The sequence below is a fragment of the Agelaius phoeniceus genome, chromosome 20 (genome assembly GCF_051311805.1).
Source record: "Agelaius phoeniceus isolate bAgePho1 chromosome 20, bAgePho1.hap1, whole genome shotgun sequence".
NCBI classification, from domain to species: domain Eukaryota; kingdom Metazoa; phylum Chordata; class Aves; order Passeriformes; family Icteridae; genus Agelaius; species Agelaius phoeniceus.
The window spans coordinates 3,975,666-3,996,152 of record NC_135284.1 but is presented as its reverse complement, the minus strand read 5'-3'; the positions used below and the strand labels follow the sequence as shown (position 1 = coordinate 3,996,152).

The following is a 20,487-nucleotide window of genomic DNA, read 5'->3' as shown; positions in this document are numbered from 1 at the left end:
CAACACAGATCAGCGAAAGAAAATCACCTCTGTAGACTCTGCCTGGCTGGTCTGGTGCAGGCAGCTCCCTTGGCACCGAGCCCGTGGGCAGGAGAGTGAAAGCAGCACCAGGACAGGGAGCCAGCCCTCACCCTCAGCCTGCCAGGAGAGGCCAGTGCCATACACAGCCCAGCACATGCAGACCATGAGGACGGTCTCACTACACACAAAACATAAACAGTCTGACCCAGCAATAAACAAAACACACCCAGTGAGGGCACAGAGGATTTGACTCCTATAGTGCAGAGAAAGCCAGGACAAGTGGGTGAATGAAAGTGTGCCCTTTTCTGACAGGTGAGACCCTACCCACTTCCAATGGCACTTGTCTCCCCTGGGAGAGAGCCCTGAGTAACATGGCACCATCCTCTGGGCAGGCAGCAAGTGGGTGTGCAAGAGAAGTCCTTAAGCTGGGACAGGTTTTAGGTCAGTGACACAATTGACCACATGGATCCTGCCCCCACAGCCCCCACGTGTATCTGTGTCTTACTCCCATTGTGAAGCTGGGCCAGATGCTCTGGGGCAGCAGGCCCTGCCTGCCAGAGTCAAAACACTGCACATGGGCTCCCTGGTGCATGCCAAGCCCTCCAAGGCATGCACTGGAGCCAGGACTCAGACCATAAGCTCTTTGTGTTCCTGGTCATTCACAACCAAGAGAAAGAGAAATCTGGTTTTGAGGACTGTTTATCAGCCTAGTGCTTCCAAGATCCTCAGTCTCAAGAGCAGAGAAAATGAACAGCCCCCTCCAGCTTGCTGCCTAACCAAAGGGACAGCAAGCAGGGCGTGCATTCTGCCTCCCAGCGCAGAGCAGTCACACCGAGTGAGGAGTGTGGGGTAGGAGGACAAAGTAAGGAGCCTGCACAGCTCTGCAGTGCAGCACGTCTCCAGCTCCATTCACGCGGATGTGGAAAGCCGCCGCTCAGTCTCTGGTGCATATTTAAATGCTCATTCTGAATGGCCAATTAGTCAGAAGTGGAATGTTTCTGCATTCACAGAGGAGCTATTTTAAGATTACATTATGCTCTCTGCTTCCATTAATAGGTACAAATAAAAAAAAGGAAAGGCGTTACACCCAGCAATGCATTTGTCTCAGACTTTGAGTGCTGCATGTCCAAAATCCCAGTGCCAGCACAGGAAAGTTGATGAGTTCTGTTATTGACAGGCCACATTCCTCTCCATGGCTCCAGAGATCACCCAGTCATCAGGTTTGCCAAATCTTGATGGAACAAGTCAAATCTCTGTGCTCACTGGCCACCTCTGCTGCAGGCCTGTCAACCTGCATCTTCCAGAGCGGTGCTGAACCCCCGTGGAAGTCACCACACTGAAAGAAGTTAAACCAGACTAGAGCAGCATCTCACGTGTCCTGCAGCTCCGGAGGAGGCTGACCCAGATACTCTCATTCCAGACACCACTTTCCCTGCTCGTGTTGCTCCCCAGGGCTGCCTTCACTCAACCATAACCAGTGCACATCTATACCTCTCTCCAGTGCCTCTGGATCCCCTTCCGGGCCCTGGGGGACCACAGATATTTGACAAGCTGAAAGTTCACAGAAACTCATTTTGGAGTAAATGGAGAACTCTCAGGTTCTTTAAGCTAACAAAACTCAAATCACTAAATGCTGTTGAGCTTTCATGAAAAACAAAGGCAGTTTTAGGGAGAACACACATTTATGTTTGGCCAAGACTGACCCCTCCCAATCTCTCCTGCATGTGTTAGGAATGCAGCTGTATCCATAACATCCACACACAATCATCCATCAACTCCCACATCCAGATTTGTTTCTTCCACCCTCTCCAAGCCTGGACTGTGATATCAGGGTTTGATCAGTGTGGTTTTCTGAGGAGGGGGACTGGAGGAGTTGAGAAGGGAGGCATGGATACAAGCATTTTGCCAAACATCTCACAGAAGTTCCTTGCCAATGCCACAGCGGACATTATTTTAATTCCAAAAATCAATAATCTTAACACGGGGCAGATTGAGTAGAGTCAATTTTCTGTCAAAGGTTTTGCTTTCACTAACAGGTTTATTCAGATCATTTTGAAGATCAGAACCACAGAATCCAACAGGTACAGGCATAATAAATCTCATTAAAACCAGAGCAGGTCATCCCTCTGATGAACTTAAGCTGTAGATCCTTCTAATACTCTTGAAGAAAGCTTGGGTGACCAGCCAAACGAGGATTCCCTCAGCTCACAAATCCACATCTTCTGAGCCAAGTGGAAATACTGTATGAGCTAAGGAAAACAGAGTTTTGTGTGTGGGTTGGTTTTTTTTTTTTAAATAATGTGAAGAGCAAGCAAAAAGTCTCAAATTATGCAGCAAAAATGAGAGAGTCAGAGCTGAAAATAAAATCCAACTTGGTGGAAAAAAGGTGATATAAAAACATTGTATTAAACCAATGTTACTTTGATGTTGGATTCAAATCTAAAGAAATGCTTAGCCCACGCAGACATAAAAACTACAAAAACCCCTCATAGTATGGGAACTGTATAAGGTACAGCTCTGCTGAAACATGATTTACACAAATGCAGAGGGGGAAATGCAGAGGACTCAACAGCAGTAGCAGCATATATACATAATTGTATGTGTATGTGTGTGTGTGTGTGTATATAAATGAAAACCAGCATTACATGATGTCAGCAAAATAAACAGGATGCCCAATGCTGGAAAGTGCTTCTTAAAACAAACCTAAAACAAACCTTGTGAGTCCTCACTCCTGGGAGGGCTCTGCTTCCACTGGACACAGACATCACAGGCAGGCAGTGGGACAAGGAGCCTGAGACTCACTGATAGCACTTTTAATGCTCCAAAACTTTGGCCATCGTGGAGAAACCAAAAATTCTTGGCACAGATGCAGTCATTTCAACTTTGTTCATTTTACTGCAGTAATAAAGATATTGCTTTACAGATGCCACAGTTGATATATGCAAAAAATGTGGATCAGAAAGACAGTTTCTAACTTTCTCAGTTAAGGCACCCACCCATCAAGGATTAAAAAAATCTTTTCTCCCAAGATGTCAAGGTATTTCTTTTACCAAAGAATTGGGTTTTCCTGGTTTTTAACAAGGGTAGTAAGAGAAAAGCTCAGCTTTTAATGCAGAAAACACTTCTGTGAAACTATGGAAGAGGCAGAAAATCCTGGGTTGCATTTAACTAGGGAACAAGGTCACAAATTAAGCAGTCTGAGAATTTCTGGTAGCTTAGCCCTGAATTAGTTCCCCCCCCATCTTTTTTTTTTTTTTTTCTCCCAACCCCCTCCACTACTTAGCTCAAAATGCAAGACCAACAAGAACACATGATATGGCCTGCATTGGTACAGGCAAATACATGGCTAAGTCACAGGAGCACATTCTTGAGAGCTCATAAACCATCACATGACAAACATCACAAGAAGTCAATTTACTAAACTCAATTTAAACTTGAAGAAGTTAATAATAATAAAAGCCACAATGGGAATGTCTCTTAGAGAAGGAGAAGCTGCACTTGAAAAGACAGCAACAAACAACAAAGCCAAGATCAGTTCTCGTGTTATTTGAAACTTTTGATTTCTAGTGCTACACATGCAAGCCAGTATTGCTTACAAGTCCCTGATAAATACTTGTAGTTACACAGCTTACAGCAAAAGCTGACCAGCAGCCAGTGAAGATCTTATCAATAACCCTCTCACAAACATACAAATATTGAATTTTATTGCAAGCACTTGAGCTAAATCTTTCCTGACTCTACATGTCTGAAAACCAGCAGCCTGTTCATTTGCTGTAAAGCTGGTAGGTATGAGTGACTTCTTTTTCAACAGGAGGACATGCAAGGCACAATCCTCCTTAGCTGTCACAAAGTATTGACAGCTATTCAGAACACACACAAGCTCTGCTTCCAGCTCCAAGCAGACAAAAGGAAATAAAAGCAGAACTGCCTCTTAACAAGCTGTCATTGTACAAACTGATGTTCGTGCTTTACCTGCATTGATTTCTGCACCAGGACAAAAGAACTTGTTTTTTAATTACAAGAACCATTTTCATTGGAAAAGTCTCAAAGCTACACGAACACTTTATCCTGACAATTTAATTAGGGATTGGTCCAATTCTAGTGCTCAGCATCCAGGGATCCTGAAGGCTCTTAACTGTTTAAAAAGGTTGCAGTGATCTGCAGGCCTACCATCAAACAGATCACTGTAGACTCATCCTTGGGATTAAGTCATCTCTATTTGTGAGCCCTTATGAGATGATCTGTTACAGAGCATAAGTACTGCATGAAAGCCTCTTCAAGGCCTTCACCACCATCTGTGAATTACATTATTAACAATGGTATGAACTTCCTAAGAGCATCTGGTTCTCTCCCCACCCCCTTCTCAGATCACTGGGAAGAGCTCTTCAGTATCAAAACAGGCACAGGCAAAGCTGTTTTCCTCTTTTCCATGCTTCCCTACCTCCTCCCACCCTTCAGCAGCAGAGGATAGATGGGGCTCAGCTCTCCATTTCCATGCCCTGCATGTTTTCTGCACAACCCTTGTTATTGTTAAATAAGGATGGACAAAAACAACTCCATGATGGGTGTACCACAGGCATTTTACTGGGAAAAGAGGAAGTTTATTTCATCATTTTGCAGAGGCAGCATCTGAAGTATGCTGAGAACTGTGCTGAGGCACGACGGGGACTGCACAGTCCCATCCCAGGACTCACTTCCCACCAGCACAATTCCTGACATTAACCAAAACCAGGCAGCAGCCACTCAGCCAGCTTCAACAGTTACTGCTGAAGCAATAACTTTCGAGATGCAAAGAAGTATTTTGTCATCCCAATTCTTCTCCCACCAAGGATGTTTTAGTAGTTGATTCTGAAATCATGCCAGCGTCTTGTAAACAAGAAGGAGGAAGAAGCAGCATCGCCTGGGACATTGGAGCACACTCTCCACTGAACTTTGCACAGAGTTCACATCAAACAGCCTCCTTGGCTGCTCTAAGGGATCATTTACTCTTGCAGGAACGGAGCCTTCCTATCTTGTTTTCTACTGCTTGTTCTTCAAGCCCAGCTTCTCCTCTTGCTCTCTAAGTAGGGCTTCTCGTTGCCTCAACTCTCTGTGCTCACCAGCAGCCGTTTTTCCACTCTGTTTTGCACAATACCATTCTTCAGTTGCACAACAGTTTGCAATTCAGGCATCGTTTACAGCCCTGTAACACACAGCATCTTCCTCTGTCTTAAGCTAGCAGCAGTGTTTCTTGAAAGAAAAGAGCAACATTATGGGCAGCTCCATAAAGACTTGTATTCAGAGGGAAACAGAATCCAAAACTAACAATCCTGCAATGTGCAGTAACAGGCAGAAAATACTGGGTGGAGGGAGGAAGACAAAACTGTTTCTGCACAAATGCACGTGAACCCTTCTAACAAACTGTTTCTCTTATGCCCATGTTTCAAATAAATAATCAGATACATGTTGATGTGCTTGGACAGTTGCATCTAGAATGTGCTGCTACTGTAATTAAAGGAAAATACAAAATTTCTTCAAGTTTATAACATAATAGGCAAGTATTTGGGGTCACCATGAGTCCAGCGTTGCCCGAATCCATGCCCTTTGTGTGGGCTGTAAGAGGAAGTCTCAGCTACTGCTGCTGACCTCAAGCTGCAGTAGGGGAGGAAGCCTCCAGGGTTGCTCTGCCAGGGTTTAATCTCATTATGGTCACTCAGCTTTGGCATCAGGCAGGTCAAGATGAAGATGGACCACTACCCAAACTTCTGGGAAAGCACAGGGCTGTGTTTTCACACAGCCATTTAAAAAAGTCAAGGGAGCCACAAGAAAATTAAGCAAGTTTTATGAGTGGCTGGGATGAATGGCTTGACAATAGAATCTTGTCTTATTCCCTGCAGTTTATTGGGAGAGATGCAGGGAGAAGAAAAGTCAAGAAGCTGCCAAGTGTTAGAGCAAATTAGTGGCAATCAGAGATAGGCTCTGCCAAGCCCAGGTCCCAGCATACAGTGGGAGCACGGTGTCTTATCAACAGGACCTTTGTAACTCTGGTATCTAGAACAGTGGCAACTAAAATTGGAAAGAATTCCCATCTTTCAAACAGTATGTACAGGTGATCATGTAATCAAATTAATTAATATTTTGCTAAATCAGTGCATTGAATATTACCCGATGAGCTCATTTTTGGAGGCAGTTCAACGCCTCACTTCTAGGACTGATGTCAGTGTCACATGCTTGGAGAGGATCAGTCTGCAGCTGGATATTTTAAAGCCTTCTATTAGGAGCATAGAAAAGTCAGCGGATTTCAACAGCATCAACCAATGAATTTTTGTTTTATCACAACAATTTAGTCACCAGACCCCACTGTCAATAGCTCTGTGAGAATATCAGGCCATTTCAGACACTTCAAACCACCAGACAGAAACTGAAGAGCGCAGCAACTGAGTTGTTCCAACAGAGAAAGTTGTGTTTCAACAGGAAAGGAAATCAACAGAAAGACAAGGAAACAGGAAACTCTCATTCTGACTGGCTCCTGATAAAATAATTAACCTTTGAGAAACTAAACTCAGCAGCTGTAAAAATACATAAACAAACAAACAGTAGCAGAGCAAAGGGTGTTGAGCATCAGCAGCACAAATGCTCCAGGCAGCAACATTCAACCCTGAGTTCAAATCCCATTCACTCACAGACCAACTGTGATGTCATCCTTTATTCTGACATAATGCAGGATGTCACTGCAGTTCAGTGGCAAGTGTTCATGCAGGATCTGTGAAGTCTCCGCACTTTGATGCTCGCTGCTTGCACTTTGTACCAACAAGCAGGAACAGATTTGCATTACACAAATAAGCCGTGTCTTTATTGTGCAACTGCATGCGACTTTTTTGGAGAAAAACAATGCTCAAATACAAGGAGTGCTGTGTGCATCAGGCTGCAGAGTGGGTGGCAGTGATGTTGTCAGGAAGCACCGCTTACCTCCACACCCATTGACTTCAGCAGAGGGCTACATACGAAAAGTCTCTGAAGATGAAGCTCAAGTGTTCCCTAACCCATGGCGCTGTCCATACACTATACTTAAGAAAGAGACAAAACAAAAACCACAGAAGTGAAGCAGCATGAAATTGCAGGGTTTGGGTTTTTAGTTCTTAAAGACTCTTGCAGTCCTTGTTCCAGTTAAGAAACCCAACTCTAAACCCACCAGTTGTGAGCAAGCCCTTCCCTACACTTCCTGAGCTTTTGCCATGTCTGGGGTGTAGGATGAGAACCATGGTGTTTAATGCATGCTTAGAGTGCTCCCAGAAGACCTTGGATGAAGATGTGTTAAAGCTTCACAGTCAACTCAGCTGTTAAATTGTTCAGTGAGACTGCCTAGGTCAGTCAGGGGCTGTACCAAACCCCACTGCCCTCACATGCAGCACAGGACATGACCCATTTTAAAGATCCCTGGAAACTTTTGTCCATAAAGTTCACCAACTCCGCATGGACAGATCAGTTCACCCTCACCCAGGCTACTAATTTAATTTGTAATAGTTTTAAGAACAGGAGAGTCAAAGACAGGAAGCCCTAAACCTCCGTGAATGTGAAGCCCCATCCACAGGACTGCAGAGCAAGGAGCAGCTCAGGTCCCTCCAGAGGAGCTGGCAGACACAGATATTGGAACTTCAGCATGTGACAGACCCTCCTTGCACTCTGTGAACTTAAGGGAGGATAAATATCTTTGGTGCCCAGGCTGCAGATGGGGTCAGGGAAGGTTTCTATAACCAAGACAAACTCTCAGTATTCCTAGCAGTTAACTCCAGAGACATGTGACTATTTTCAGATTGCAGCTTTTATCCTGGTCACAGAAAGACAAGACTAAAGGAAATAACAAGATCCTTACATGCCCAAGCTCTCATTTAGCTGCTTGTGGTTCAGCAAAGCATTCCCTCTCATTTTAAGATGAGGCTTATAAATTCAGTGTACCCCAAAGATTTCAAAGTGAGCAGAATGCATCCTTCATTCCAAACTAACCCATCTCAGCCAGAATTCCTCCATACAGAATTCCATTTTTTTCCAGAGGTTTGAAGCTATTTGGCAGTTGTATGACACTGGGACCAGCCTGCACATTTCTCTTTCTCTCTTTTTTTTTTTTAATTTTAGATTTAATGTAGCATGTACTCTCAGAAAGGTTTACAATGCAGCCTTTTGTAGTTAACTTGCTCCAAGCTGGGCCACTGCCAGGTTGTTATCAATGACATTTTAAGGCAGATGAATGAAGTTCTTATTACGGTGACAAGCAGAATTGTGATATGGCACATGCATACACTGAAAGAAGAGAGCTTGCTATTAGTTTGTCAGGTTAATAAATAAACAGCGATTTCATGAATAAAAGCCTTTTATTAGGAAACAAATGAACAAAATTAATATTTATAAAGCTTTAGTGGTTTAGAGCACCCTTTAAAATAAGATTATTCATTTCAGTCACAGTCACCATCATGGATTAGAGATTCTTGAACACAGCTTCCCCTCCTAATTCTCTTATCCTAGCAGTGCAAGCAAAAGCAAAGCCCTGCCTTCTGAACTGTTCAGGCCAGACTCAGTTTGAGATTGACAATCCTGAAGGCCCATGACAGCAAACATTTTTGTTACATCTCCAGGACTGCAGCTAAAGACTGCACCTGTTGGAAGAACTGTTGGTTCCTTATCACAGCAGGAAATTCTCACGTTTTACACAGCGTGCTTCCACACCACACAGAGCACTGAACCTGTGCCAAGCCACAAAGAGCAAGGCTGCACGTCAGACAAACCATCAGCACTCAGCCAGGAAATCACTCCCCATCTGCCCCCAGAAGAGAATGTGCACCAAAACCTTGCTGGTATCTCTCACCCTTCAGGGTTCTTCAGCATCTCCCACAGCACATGCAGAGAATGCTCACCACCAAAGTGAAGTTTAAGGAGGGTGGAGTATGTCCAGGATGTCCCAATTCTCAGCAAGCAAATGAAATTCTGACACAGACTGCTTCTCACCTCAAGCTGTCTCTGTCTTGTACTCCCTTCAGCTCAAGGCATTCTGTGCTCACTTGTCCTAAAATCAAACTTGCAAGTTTAAATTTTAAAGAAGCTGAGTAATTTTGGGTTGGGGTTTGTGGGGCTGTTTGCAAGGAGGGGGCTGTTTAGTTTTGGTTTTGTTGGGTTTTTTATTACTTTACTTTTTAAATGGGGCACTTCTCAAATTCAGGACCAAGACACGAGCAAGTGCTCAAGCTTAAAAATTTATTTTGGCTCATGCCATCTTCTCCTCAAATACTAAAAAAAAAACGTTCCCAAACTTTTCCCTTCTCCTCAAGGCAAAGTCAAGCTTGAACTTCCTCAGTCATATGAGAAGCAGATAGAAACTGCCCCAAAATAACTGCCTCAGCCATGTATGGTCAACATGAACAGATCTAAGTTAAACAGAGCTTCCTCCCCACCAGAGCAGTTTCTGGTTTATGTGTAAAGGAGAAAAATTCCACTTCAAGGACCAGAAGTGTGGGTTGCAGAAGCGTGTGGCACAGTTGTTATCTTTGCAGCATGATGCACAAGATGAAACCAGGGATCTGTAAAGTCTCTGTGAAAAATATTCACTTCACCCACTGAGACTGTGCAAACTCTATTCCAGTCATACTATAAATGTTAACTAGTAATACCTCCCTTGCCTTGAAGTATCCTACAACTATGGGCAGCTTTTGGGAAGGGGAACATGCTCTGCTCATATTGGTTTTCCCTGATAATCTCTAATTTGAGATGCAGGAGCAGAGCAGAAGCTGCACTGAAGGACAATTCCCTCCCAGCACCAAGGCAGCCACACAGCCAAGTGCTGAGGGATGCAGTGGCAGGCAAACACTAAAAGCAAGAGATAATATATTAATATTTGATTCCCATCTGCAACTGTACTGACAAGTTCATGAATATTAAACTCGATCCACACTACAGGGGTAGCCACTGTCTCAAGATTCATTAAGAGGTGGAATTCAGGCTTTCACATTCTAATAACTGCTGCTGAACCAAAATACTACCAAGGAGGAAGAAACACCACAAAGAACAAAAAGGTCTAAGTTGTCCTGTTTCACTTCACTTTTTCAATTCACAAGCTTGCTCCCCCATGTAAGCAAAACTCAGCTGAAAAAAAAACCAGAGCAAACTCGCAGTAATCAAACTCACTAGATGTTACATTAAAAAAAAATTGGTTAAAGTGTGAATTAAATAGCTGTTAACCATTCTGCAATGTTAAAGGGCAAAGGGGAGGCTGTCATTTCAAGGTTTGCACTTCACTCACTCAGGAAGACAATACATCACCTAGCTGTTTCCTACCACATCTCAAAGCACTGTATTTAAATGCAGTGGTTACAGCATCTCTGAAGAACATGCCCAGAGCTGTTTGTCTTTAAACTATTTAAAACTGTTGAGGAGGACTTCGGAAAGGAAAACAAAAAAGAATGACAACAGAAACAAAGAAGAACAAAAAAAGAATCAATCCTTATTCCAGAAACACCTTTATCTCATCACCTAGCACTTCCTCTTGTACCTAGGTTTAGCTCCTGTCTGTAGGTCAGAGAGCTGAGTCACTTCCCTGCCTGCCCCACAGCAACTCATGAGCTAAATTTCCAGTGTGACACCCTGTTTCCTACTGAAGATGCTCCAGGACTCAGAACTACATGGAACAGCAGGCTCCAAAGGATACCTGCTACTATAGAAGAAGCTCACAGACATCAGCTGACTCTCTGCAGTCCATTCAGGAGCTTCAGGGACCTGTGGAAAACTCCATTTTTAGATGGACTGAGTGAAAGGGTTGGTCCTGCACCACTCAGAAGAGTCAGACTACCTCTAACTACCAGCCAGCTCTCCTTTGGAAAGCAAAGCACTTTACACATGCAAGGCACATGCCCTATCCCTCCCTCTCATCATCCTGTAAAATGAAAAGATGAAAAGCATGACATGTTTTGTTTCAGGGTTTTTTCTGAAGAATCCTAATGTACACAATTCTCAGATGTCAGCTGTTGAAGCTAAACCAAGCCAGTTGAACGAGTCTTAAAAGTTCTTGCTGCAATTTTAAATATGATAGTTCTGTACATCAAAACAGAAGGGACATGGTAGCAGCCAATGAGAATAGAACAGCCACAGCTCCCTGGACAGGACTGGCTTTCCACATTAAAATTCACTTTTCTGATATTTAATTCAGTTACAAGTTGCAGTCCAACTCCTGAGACAACATCTCTGGAATTTACTTCTCCAAGATCTCCTGTGCTTCTCCATTGGCAGAGCAGTGGAAAGCTCAAGCCTCAAAGCCACCTCTTGAGCTCTGCTATGAGCTCAGTACAGGGACAGTGTGATCCCTGATAAAACACTTCTTTCAAAACAGCCCAGATGAAATACTCTAATGTCTTTGATTACTTCAACACAAGAAGTTTACACTGTGCCCTTAAGTTCCCCAGTAATTTCACCCTGAAACAGCCCCCACCATTGCAATAACTTCATTATTTCCACGAAGCCTCAGTTTAGGAGTCTCCTGGGAGGAAGAGGAGGAGGAGCAGCGCACCCAACAGCAGCACAAGGCGTTTCAGCGAGTGCCAGGGGCGTTCCACTGCGCGGGGCCATGGGGAGTTCACGTCACAGGGCATTTGCCAGGAGCTCCATGAGCACTGGCATGCACGGCAAGGGCGCGTCTCACCATGGAAGCAACAAGCTGTTAAACGGTGTGACTCATCTCACAGCGACGGAGCAGAGCAGCCTGCAATGAGCAACGCTGATAAGATGCATATTCAGAGGAATTCTATTTGGGCAAAAAGCTATTACCACATTCAAACCCCTATATACAGAAGCCTCCCCAAATGCTGACTAAAACACACGAGCACACACAGTGCAGTATTGCAGTATTGTGATAAGACATTTTGCAGATGGTTGGGTTGACAGTAATTTTATATGGCCCAGCTCAGAAATGCAAAAATGGTTTTTAGCCCTCATAATTTTTTACCCCTTTAAACAGAGCACTCCAGAGGAACAGCTTCCAGCCAAAAGGTAGGAAACAGTGTGTGCCTTGTTTAAATCACTGACTACTTCCAATAAGTATCACCTCTTTCTTCTCCGGCTTCCAAGGTTCCCCTTTTATGCAAAAGATATGAGCTTCATTGTCACTACCTAATAATCAAATTAAAAGGACACTCAGGCAAATCAATGGCACAGAGTGGAGGAATCTTTAATTCAGACTGAACTAAACAGCTGGAACACCTGGAGCAGGCAGCTGACCAGCCTAAGTGCTCTTAAGTGGCAGGGCCAGCTCATATGAAGGCAGCACTGCTCACAAAGCAGCAGCTCCATTTGTACTCCTTGCTAATGGCATCAGCAAGAGTCAGACGTGAGGACTGCAAAGCCTGCAAAGAGCCCCCTTGCTTCAGCTGGCCCTGGGAGGATGTGGCTTGTTGTGACTGAAGAATGAAACCCTGAGCTGCAGGCTGTGATCAGGGAGCAGCTTCACTGAGCTAAGCTGCCCAAAGGCTATTTCCTTTTTTTTTCATTTCCCAAGACAGAAGAGTTGCAGCTTTAGATCTTTCAGGATTTTTTCCAGTAACTGGAAATCCTCAGGCATTACCCCTGCATAAAGGCAGCTCTCTTACACTAAAATATTTCCAGCAGACTGCTTTGTGGATGGCAGTCTCCGCTCAAAATAGCATTTTCCACTTAAATAAACATGTCATTGGCTCCCAGAATGACTGTAGATCCTACTGTACCCTGCCCTTTTCAACTTATTTTTATTTCTTAAACAGCAAGAATCAATACTGGTCAGATAATGACTCATTACAGCATCATAAGCTATTTGCATTTTCAAATTACAAGCTCCTTTTCAAAACACAAGAATTTATGTGCCACTGGAAGTCAAGAGGTGAAAACTGAAATCAAGCTATCATTGAGATATGCTACAAAAGGAGTTAGTTCTCTTTTTTAAAATGAAGATTTTTTTTCATGCACTCTGCAAGTTTTAAGAGTGTTTCTCTGTGGTTCTCAGTGAGGCTCCAATCCCACTGTCATCCTCCTTCTCAGCTGCCAATACTGTTCTCACCTCTAAGGGGACGTTGCATTTCATGCAGATCCTAGAGGAAACCTGCTCAGGGTGTATATAAGAGGCAGCAGAGCAGATACTTTAGAGGACAGGTCTTCTGTCACAGTTTAACCATCAAACTGCTTTAGGAACAGCAGAGTCTCATCACACATGAATGCATTTACACACACAAAAATTATCTGTGCTCCAACAGCCTGGTCTTGTCCAGCTGGAGAGAAATCATCTTTTAACAACAGCAGCAGCATCACACCCAGCAAGAGGAGGAGGCCTCCTGGTTCCCTCACAGGGCTTTCAGTAGAAATTTAAAAGATGGGAAGTTACAGATCACCTCACTGAAACAGTTTTATCTCCCAAATGGTGACAGCTGGCACCAGAGGAAACAGGTACCTGTGGGGCACTACAAGGTTTGCCTAAAGCAGGAATCAGCTCATTCTTCTGGGTCACTGCCTCCAAAACCTTCAGTTTTTAGAGCTCTGGCTATGCCTGAAAGGCATCAGCTGGAGAAAACCAAGAGACAATAGATAATCTTTACTGATTAGAGCATCTTTAAATATTAGGCATTCCTAACTTTACTAAATATTTCATAAGAAGCTTCTGATGGCCCAGCTACATTTTAGTTCCTCCAGATCTATGTGAGATAGACTGGACTTATCAGTGATTAAGTAAACTCACAATTACCACATTGTTTATCAGCAATTACAGGACCAGGGGTAGAGAAATGTTGTATTTAGCTTCCCCATAGAGAAGTGGGGAAAATATTTCCTGTACATTCTACCAGCAAGGAGCTTCCAAGCACAACATGACAGACACTCCCAAACACATTTCCAGGACTGTAGTTCCTGCTCAAGCTGTCCTCCTGGGATTAAGGAGGGCAAGTCCAATGGTTTAGGTTTTAATTTGCTTTAGCATATTTTTTTCCCAAACTGTGCATTTTAGAACAATATATACCCAGTGTATCCTCTCTTTTTGGGTCAGTCGGTCCCTTCCAATAAAAGCATATTGTGTCCCTCAGGGTAGGGAAGACAAGTGAACTGTGAGAGCAGCCAGGGCCAGATTGCCTGCCCAGCTTCTTCACTTCTCAGGAAAGAGATATAATAAACAAAGGAAAATAGCATTTCCCAGAAATTACAGATACAATTTTTTGGTAACTGTGCATCACAAATACTTTATCAGGCAAGAATCAACAGATTATTTTCAATACAGGTAATTATCAGCCAAGAACTGCATTGAACAATACATCAGCATTAGCAGCAAGGACCTCATGGCATCTTTGTACTTTACTGTAGCATGGCCCTGTCTGCCACCACTTTTTGCTAGCATGGACATCAGAAGACAACTGCTCTGCTGTAAGGAGGATTGAAGATTGCAGTCTTATTTCTCAAGAGTGACTGCATAACCAAAGGCCAAAACAAACAGCAAAAGTCTGGACAGACAATTAAAGGAATTTTACAAGTCATCAAGCAACCAGAGGGCTGTAAATGTATAATCAACACTATGCATGAACTGCCCTGAAATGAATGCTCATGAGATGCTCCGTGGCAATGAGAACAAGATAAAAACCTATAAATAAAAGCCGTCCAATTTTGGAGTGATTCAGATCAGCTATTCCCCTGAATCTGTAAGAGCCAATTATAACAGTTTATAGGGCACACTTAATGCAAGAAATCCAGTTTGAGGACACCAATTTCACCCTTTCTCCTTGCCTGAGAAGTTTATCTCTGAAGCAAAAAGACATCAAGCAATTTAAAAAGAGAATCCTTTTCTGTCCTCAAAATTCTTAGTGACCTGGAAACAGAATTAGACATAGCCATATGCTTGCACACTCACATGCCTCTCCCTTGCCCACAAGTTGAAGCAGCTAAGTTCCAGCAGTCACCAGATAATCTTTGCTCAGAAACAGCAAGGACAGACCCCCCACCCTACTGATAAAATTATTGAGCAAGATGAGCTTTCATTTGAAGAGGGAACCTGGAGACAGCCAAAGGAAGCTACCATCAGTTTATACAGATTGGTGGAAACAATTTCACTGAAAGCTGAAAGAATCAAGTCCTGCTGCTGCAGTTGACAGGGATCCAGGAGAATGGCAAGTGTGGCAGGCTTAGGACCAAAACCTTCCTAAGGACTAAAAATGTGTCTGCCCTGCTCACAAACCCTCAGCAGCTGAGGAAGGGGAATCATCTGAAATGATAAAGTTCTGATTAAGAAACAAGAAGTTTGTGGCAAAGGAGGAGCACAAAGCTCTAACAGAAGGCGGGAGAAACAACCCACCCCAGATATCTAAGAGGCTAAAAGGGCAGCCCAGCCCTCAAGTGTGGTTAGGAAGCTGCAACAGGAAATGCAGAAGTGTTCAAACAATAGCAGTTAAGATTGTGATGAAAATCAAGTTCACTTTACACTGCAAGAGGAGTCTGAGAAAGCAGAAGTAATTACAAAGCCCAAAACCAGGCCAGGAATATGCCACACACTTATTTCTGGTACAGAACACACCTCCATAGCATGTCATGGGACAAAGAGAATATAGACACATACACCCAAGGCTGCATCCTCTGGATTTATCAGGCTCCACAGGGAGTTGTTTTTATATTTAACAACTAAGTAGTATCCAAATATCAGCACGATTTCAATTTAATTTAATTGGTTGGGAAACAGCCTGGCTGTTGCAGATGGAAAAGCTTTAGAGAATACAACTAATTGTTCATATATATATAAAATATTTAACAAAGAGAGGGTCTATGCAGCCAAGTGGGAGAAAGAAGGAAGATGCATCCAAATGGGAGAAAGAAGGAAGATGCCAAGAGAGACCTATCTATCCTCACTAGATGCATTCAATGCTATAAATGTATGGGAAAAGGAATAGTGGAAAGGATAAAGAAGTCAGAGGGGGAAGAAATCTCTGAAGTAATGCAGCACATTAATATTTATAGCAGGTAAGTATAAGTGAAATTAATCTGTGTTGCTAAGTAAACATACCTTAGGAGAGACATGGGAACGAAAGAGGGGGAAAAAAAAGAGCTAAGTGTTCTGACAGCTAAAATGCCATTGAGGCAGGCAGGACCTGTCAAGCAGCTGATCTAGTTTCAGAAGAGGTTACCTAACACAACAAGAAATATTTTCAGAGTAGTTGGCTTTTTCATTCCCCCCCACTGAGGATGGAAGCCACTGGGATTTCAACTATTCTCTTCCTCCAAACATTTGCAAATCAGGCATAACAGCAGTGTGATAATGCATGAGGTTTTTTAAGGATAAATGCTAACTTAGAACTAAGCGTACAGAAGCGAAAGCAAAGCTATTTTCATTCTCATCCTTGACTGCATCAGAAACAGCACATGGGGGGTAGGTAGCAGCTTAAAGGGTTAACATGCAGGGGTTTATAATAGAGAAATACAAACAACAAACAAAGCAACAGCCTGTCCCAAGCTTAAAGAGCATGGAAAGGCAGAAGCCTTCAAAGCTGCCTGCCCAACCCAGGGCAGGGATGTGGGAACATCTGTCCTGCTGCACATCTCACTCAGGGATTTGGAATCTGGCCCTTCTGTGCCTCTCCTGGGCTTGACACAGCCCTATGGAGATTACATGCACCGTTCTAAAAAAAGGGGCAGAAAACCCGCAAAGGCAGAGCCGGGCACTGGGGATACCCAGAGGGTGCTGTCAGATGAGATCAGCTGAGCGCGGCCGGAGCCCCAACCATGTCAGGTCGCTTCCACACACGCTTCCCGCTTCTCCCACCGCATACAATGAACACAGAATAAACCGGGCGCACAGAATAAACCCGCACCGCCGCATCCATCACAGAGGGGCTGGGCATGAGCGGGACCCTGCGATACCACGAGGGCCGGCAGGGAGCTGCCATGCCCCAGCCCAGGCCTGCTGAGGGGCACCGGGACCCCCGCCCGTCCCCTCGGCTGTCAGCAGGCCACAGCCCGGGGGTGTGTGAGCCCCGTTCCCGGGCACCGCGGGCCCGCATCGCCCCCGGCCCGGGGCCCGGACACCGGCGGCACCGGGGGGTGAGGCGGAGGGGGTGCGGCGCATGCGCAGCGCCGCGCGCCGGACCCCAACGGCCGCCGAGCGCCGCGCTGCCCTCAGTGCCCGCCGGGACTCACCGAGGCGCAGGGGCTGGAGGTGGCGCTGGGGGTAGGCGAGCGCTGCACCGTGACCAGAGCCATCGAGGCGCGGCGGGGCCCCCCCGTCCGGCCGTCCGGCGGGGGCCTCACTCCATGGCGGGGACAGGGGAAGGGAGCGAAGCGGAGCGGAGGTGGCGAGGCGGCGACGGCCGCAGGGGGCGGCAGCGGCAGCAGCTCCGCGCGCGCCCGCGGCCTCTCGCCGACTGAGGCGCGGCGGGGCCGGGCCGGCCGGGCACAATGAGGCGCCAGCGCGCACGCGCCGGCTGTCAGCGCGCGCGCGGCGCCGCCCCCTGGCGGCCGTGCCGCGTTAACCCCCGCGGCGCCGGCGGCTCCTGAGGGGTCGCGGCGCTCCCAGCCCCGGTCCCTGAGGGGGCTGCGGTAGTCTGGAGGGGCTCGACATCCTCACCCCGGTCCGTGACAGGGCTGCGATGGGCTGGAGGGGCTCGACATCCTCACCCCGGCCCGTTACAGGGCTGCGATGGGCTGGAGGGGCTCGACAGCCTCACCCCAATCCCTGAGGGGGCTGCGATGGGCAGGGGAGCCCCGGCATCCCCATCCCGTTCCTGAGGGAGCTGGGGTGCCCCGTCACTCTTCCCCCGCCTGCTGAAGGGGTTTCGGCATCGCACCCCGGATCCCTCAGCCTCATAGGTGGCTTTTATTAATTTATGTCAGCAGGGCGCCCTCAGTGTGCCTCCTGCCTGGTGATGGTTTGTGGAATCCCATCCCACCGGGAGCCGTGATGGTGGGTATGGCAACCCCTGGTGAAAGTTGGCATTAATGGTAACATAACGGAGCTTTTCGTTGGATTAGGCAGCAATAGTAACTCCATAGTGAAAGCAGCATATAACACCTCTTCATACATCAATGAACACGCCCAAACACCACAAACCGAGTCTAGTGATTACATCTTAAACATTCAAACATTCACTGATGCAGAACTGTTGGGCGTTTGGGGGTCTGAAACAAAGGGTCAAGTGCTATTAAACTTCATTTGCTTTGCAGTTTCAGCCTGGTGCCACCGAATTCATCAGAAGGAGGTAATTTGGATCAAGAATCTACAAAATTCATGGGAAGGAGGTGACTGGGATCAAGAATTGTCTCTTGGGCATCGAATGATAACACTACATATGATAACCAGAAACTGTTCTAAACTTTAAACAGAGCAAACTGTCAGAACTGCGTATCAACACATAGATTCCATTTATTATCCCTTATTCCATTCACGGCTGATGCTGCTTCAATCTGTTCCTCAGACTGACAGCACTTTTTGCCTGTAAATTTAAGAACGGGAGAAGCCACATGGTCTCTCTTTAGGTTATTCCCCAGTTAAAATAATGATCAGGGAGGCTCCTGTAGCTGGGCTGGGCTGCAGTGGAGAAGTCAGGCTTGCTAATGGAGCATTTTGCCTCCTGGTGGACGGGTGAGGATGGAGGATAAGGGATGGAGGACAGGCTCCCTAAATTGGACTAAACGGAGTTTAGAGTGGGCTGCACAACAAGCCAGGGTCGTGAATATTCAAATATAGGGCTGCTTTCAGGCCCACAGCTCATGTTCAGGTATGTCTGCATTGATAGAGAGGATTGATGGAAGACTAAAGTACCCAGAATATTGTAAACCTGAGACTGGTGTTTCATTCTGGACTTTGACCAAGTCATGCAGGGATTACTATCAAGAAATTATTATTTAAACCAGGTTCCAAAGTAGACTTTTGTATAATTTTCATATGCCCTCTAGGTCTTCCAGGTATTTGAACAGCAAACACTTTTAAAAAACATTTACCACAGGTAAACAATGGAGTTGCTATCTACAGTTCACTAAAAGTCTGACATATCAGTTATTAGCTACAACAACCACAAATTGTGACAGTTCTCCAGCCTCTAGGAAGGTGTAATTTGCATGTGCAATATTTTTTTTTTAGCAGCAGAATTTAAATGTGGAGGAGGAAGCTATAAGGCAGATGTATTGGGATTGAAAAGAGCAATTAGAGGGCAGGCTGTGGTCACAGTATCAGGGTTGGTACAAAAAACAAACTGGAAGCTTGTGGCCTTATTTTTTCCTGTGCTGGCAGCACTGTGGTCAGCACCTGCTGCTTCAGCCCAGAGTAACATTTCAAAGGAGTGGAGCTGTACATGAGCTGGTTTTGTACACATTTCCAAAACTGACTATTTAATACACTGCAAACATTTCCCTGGCTAACACAACTTATTATTACTACATGTTAGGGCTTTTATTGCATAATCTTGGCATCAGCTGCAAAAGACAACAGAGTGCTCCCAAAATGTATCTTACAGAGAGAAACAAAACAAAACAAAAAAAAAGATAGAACAGGCAATTCCAGCAAAACATCTGTGATGACATATTCAGCCCATTATTTTGTCAACAGTGCAAGTATTTGGTGGCATAATAAAAGGATACACTTTGCTTAGCAAAAACATTAAGGGATAACAGCCAAGTCAGATAGAGTACAATTAAAGGTTTGCTTAACCCACGGGATTCCACTTCCAGAAAAATAAAAATAGAGCTGTTTTGATCCATCCTTCTAAGTTCTAGTTGTATATTCTTGTTTGGGGATTGAAAAAAAAATCACCTTTTTTTTTTTAAATTTATGTTTCATGCTCAAAAAGTTTTGTAAGTTAATCATAATAGCAACAGAATTCTGAATTGCAAAGGGGCAAAACCAAGCCCACCTGGGAGAAGAGATAACAGGAATTAATCATGAGCAAACTGCTTTGAGGAAAAAGTGCACAATCCAGTTTAAAGCCTCATTTTAAATTACTCCTGAGCACTAATTTTCTGCTTCATTTTGTTAACATAATTGATGCTAGACTTCAACATCTTGGAAATGCACTGCAATGTGCATATTTCCTTCTGATACGTTTCTCCAAATAAATAGCAAAGAAATGATAATTTATTATGGTGCATTTTTCACATGAAAGTTGATCTCCTCTATTTCAAGCTTTCTTACAGGCTATCCCATGAAATGGGGACTAATAGAGGGCAGGGCACCTTGCACCTTGACAAATACCATAGATAAAGTCACAGTTCAGTTTTCCTGCAGGTGGGCAATCCAAAGGTTTTGCCACTTCCAGTATAAAATACAAAGAAAGAAACAGCATTAGATAAAGCTCATTTCCTGGCAGAAATTGCCATGAGTTTCTCAGTTGGAAGTCGTGCCTAGCCCAAGGGAATTGCTGAACAGGCACCTGATTTACATTCGTGTAAATGAGTGCAGAATGCCTGTTGTAGATGTATTTGTCTTTTGCCTTCTCCTTTTCCTGTCATATTATTCTTCAAAGAATA

At 44.8% G+C, this 20,487-nt stretch overlaps 2 protein-coding genes across 2 annotated transcripts in view; one reads left to right on the top strand and one right to left on the bottom strand.

Moving 5' to 3' along the window:
- Nucleotides 1–17,375, bottom strand: part of SSH2 (slingshot protein phosphatase 2) — a 90,553-nt gene extending 73,178 nt beyond the window's left edge. Inside the window, exon 1 of the mRNA XM_077188832.1 lies at nt 17,167–17,375. Coding sequence (XP_077044947.1) covers nt 17,167–17,229 — 63 coding nt within the window. The 5' untranslated portion in view covers nt 17,230–17,375. The remainder of the gene's footprint in view (nt 1–17,166) is intronic.
- Nucleotides 17,376–18,189: 814 nt separating this feature from the next.
- Nucleotides 18,190–20,487, top strand: part of EFCAB5 (EF-hand calcium binding domain 5) — a 34,582-nt gene continuing 32,284 nt past the window's right edge. Inside the window, exon 1 of the mRNA XM_077188833.1 lies at nt 18,190–18,224. The gene's annotated coding sequence lies outside the window, so the exon portion shown is untranslated. The remainder of the gene's footprint in view (nt 18,225–20,487) is intronic.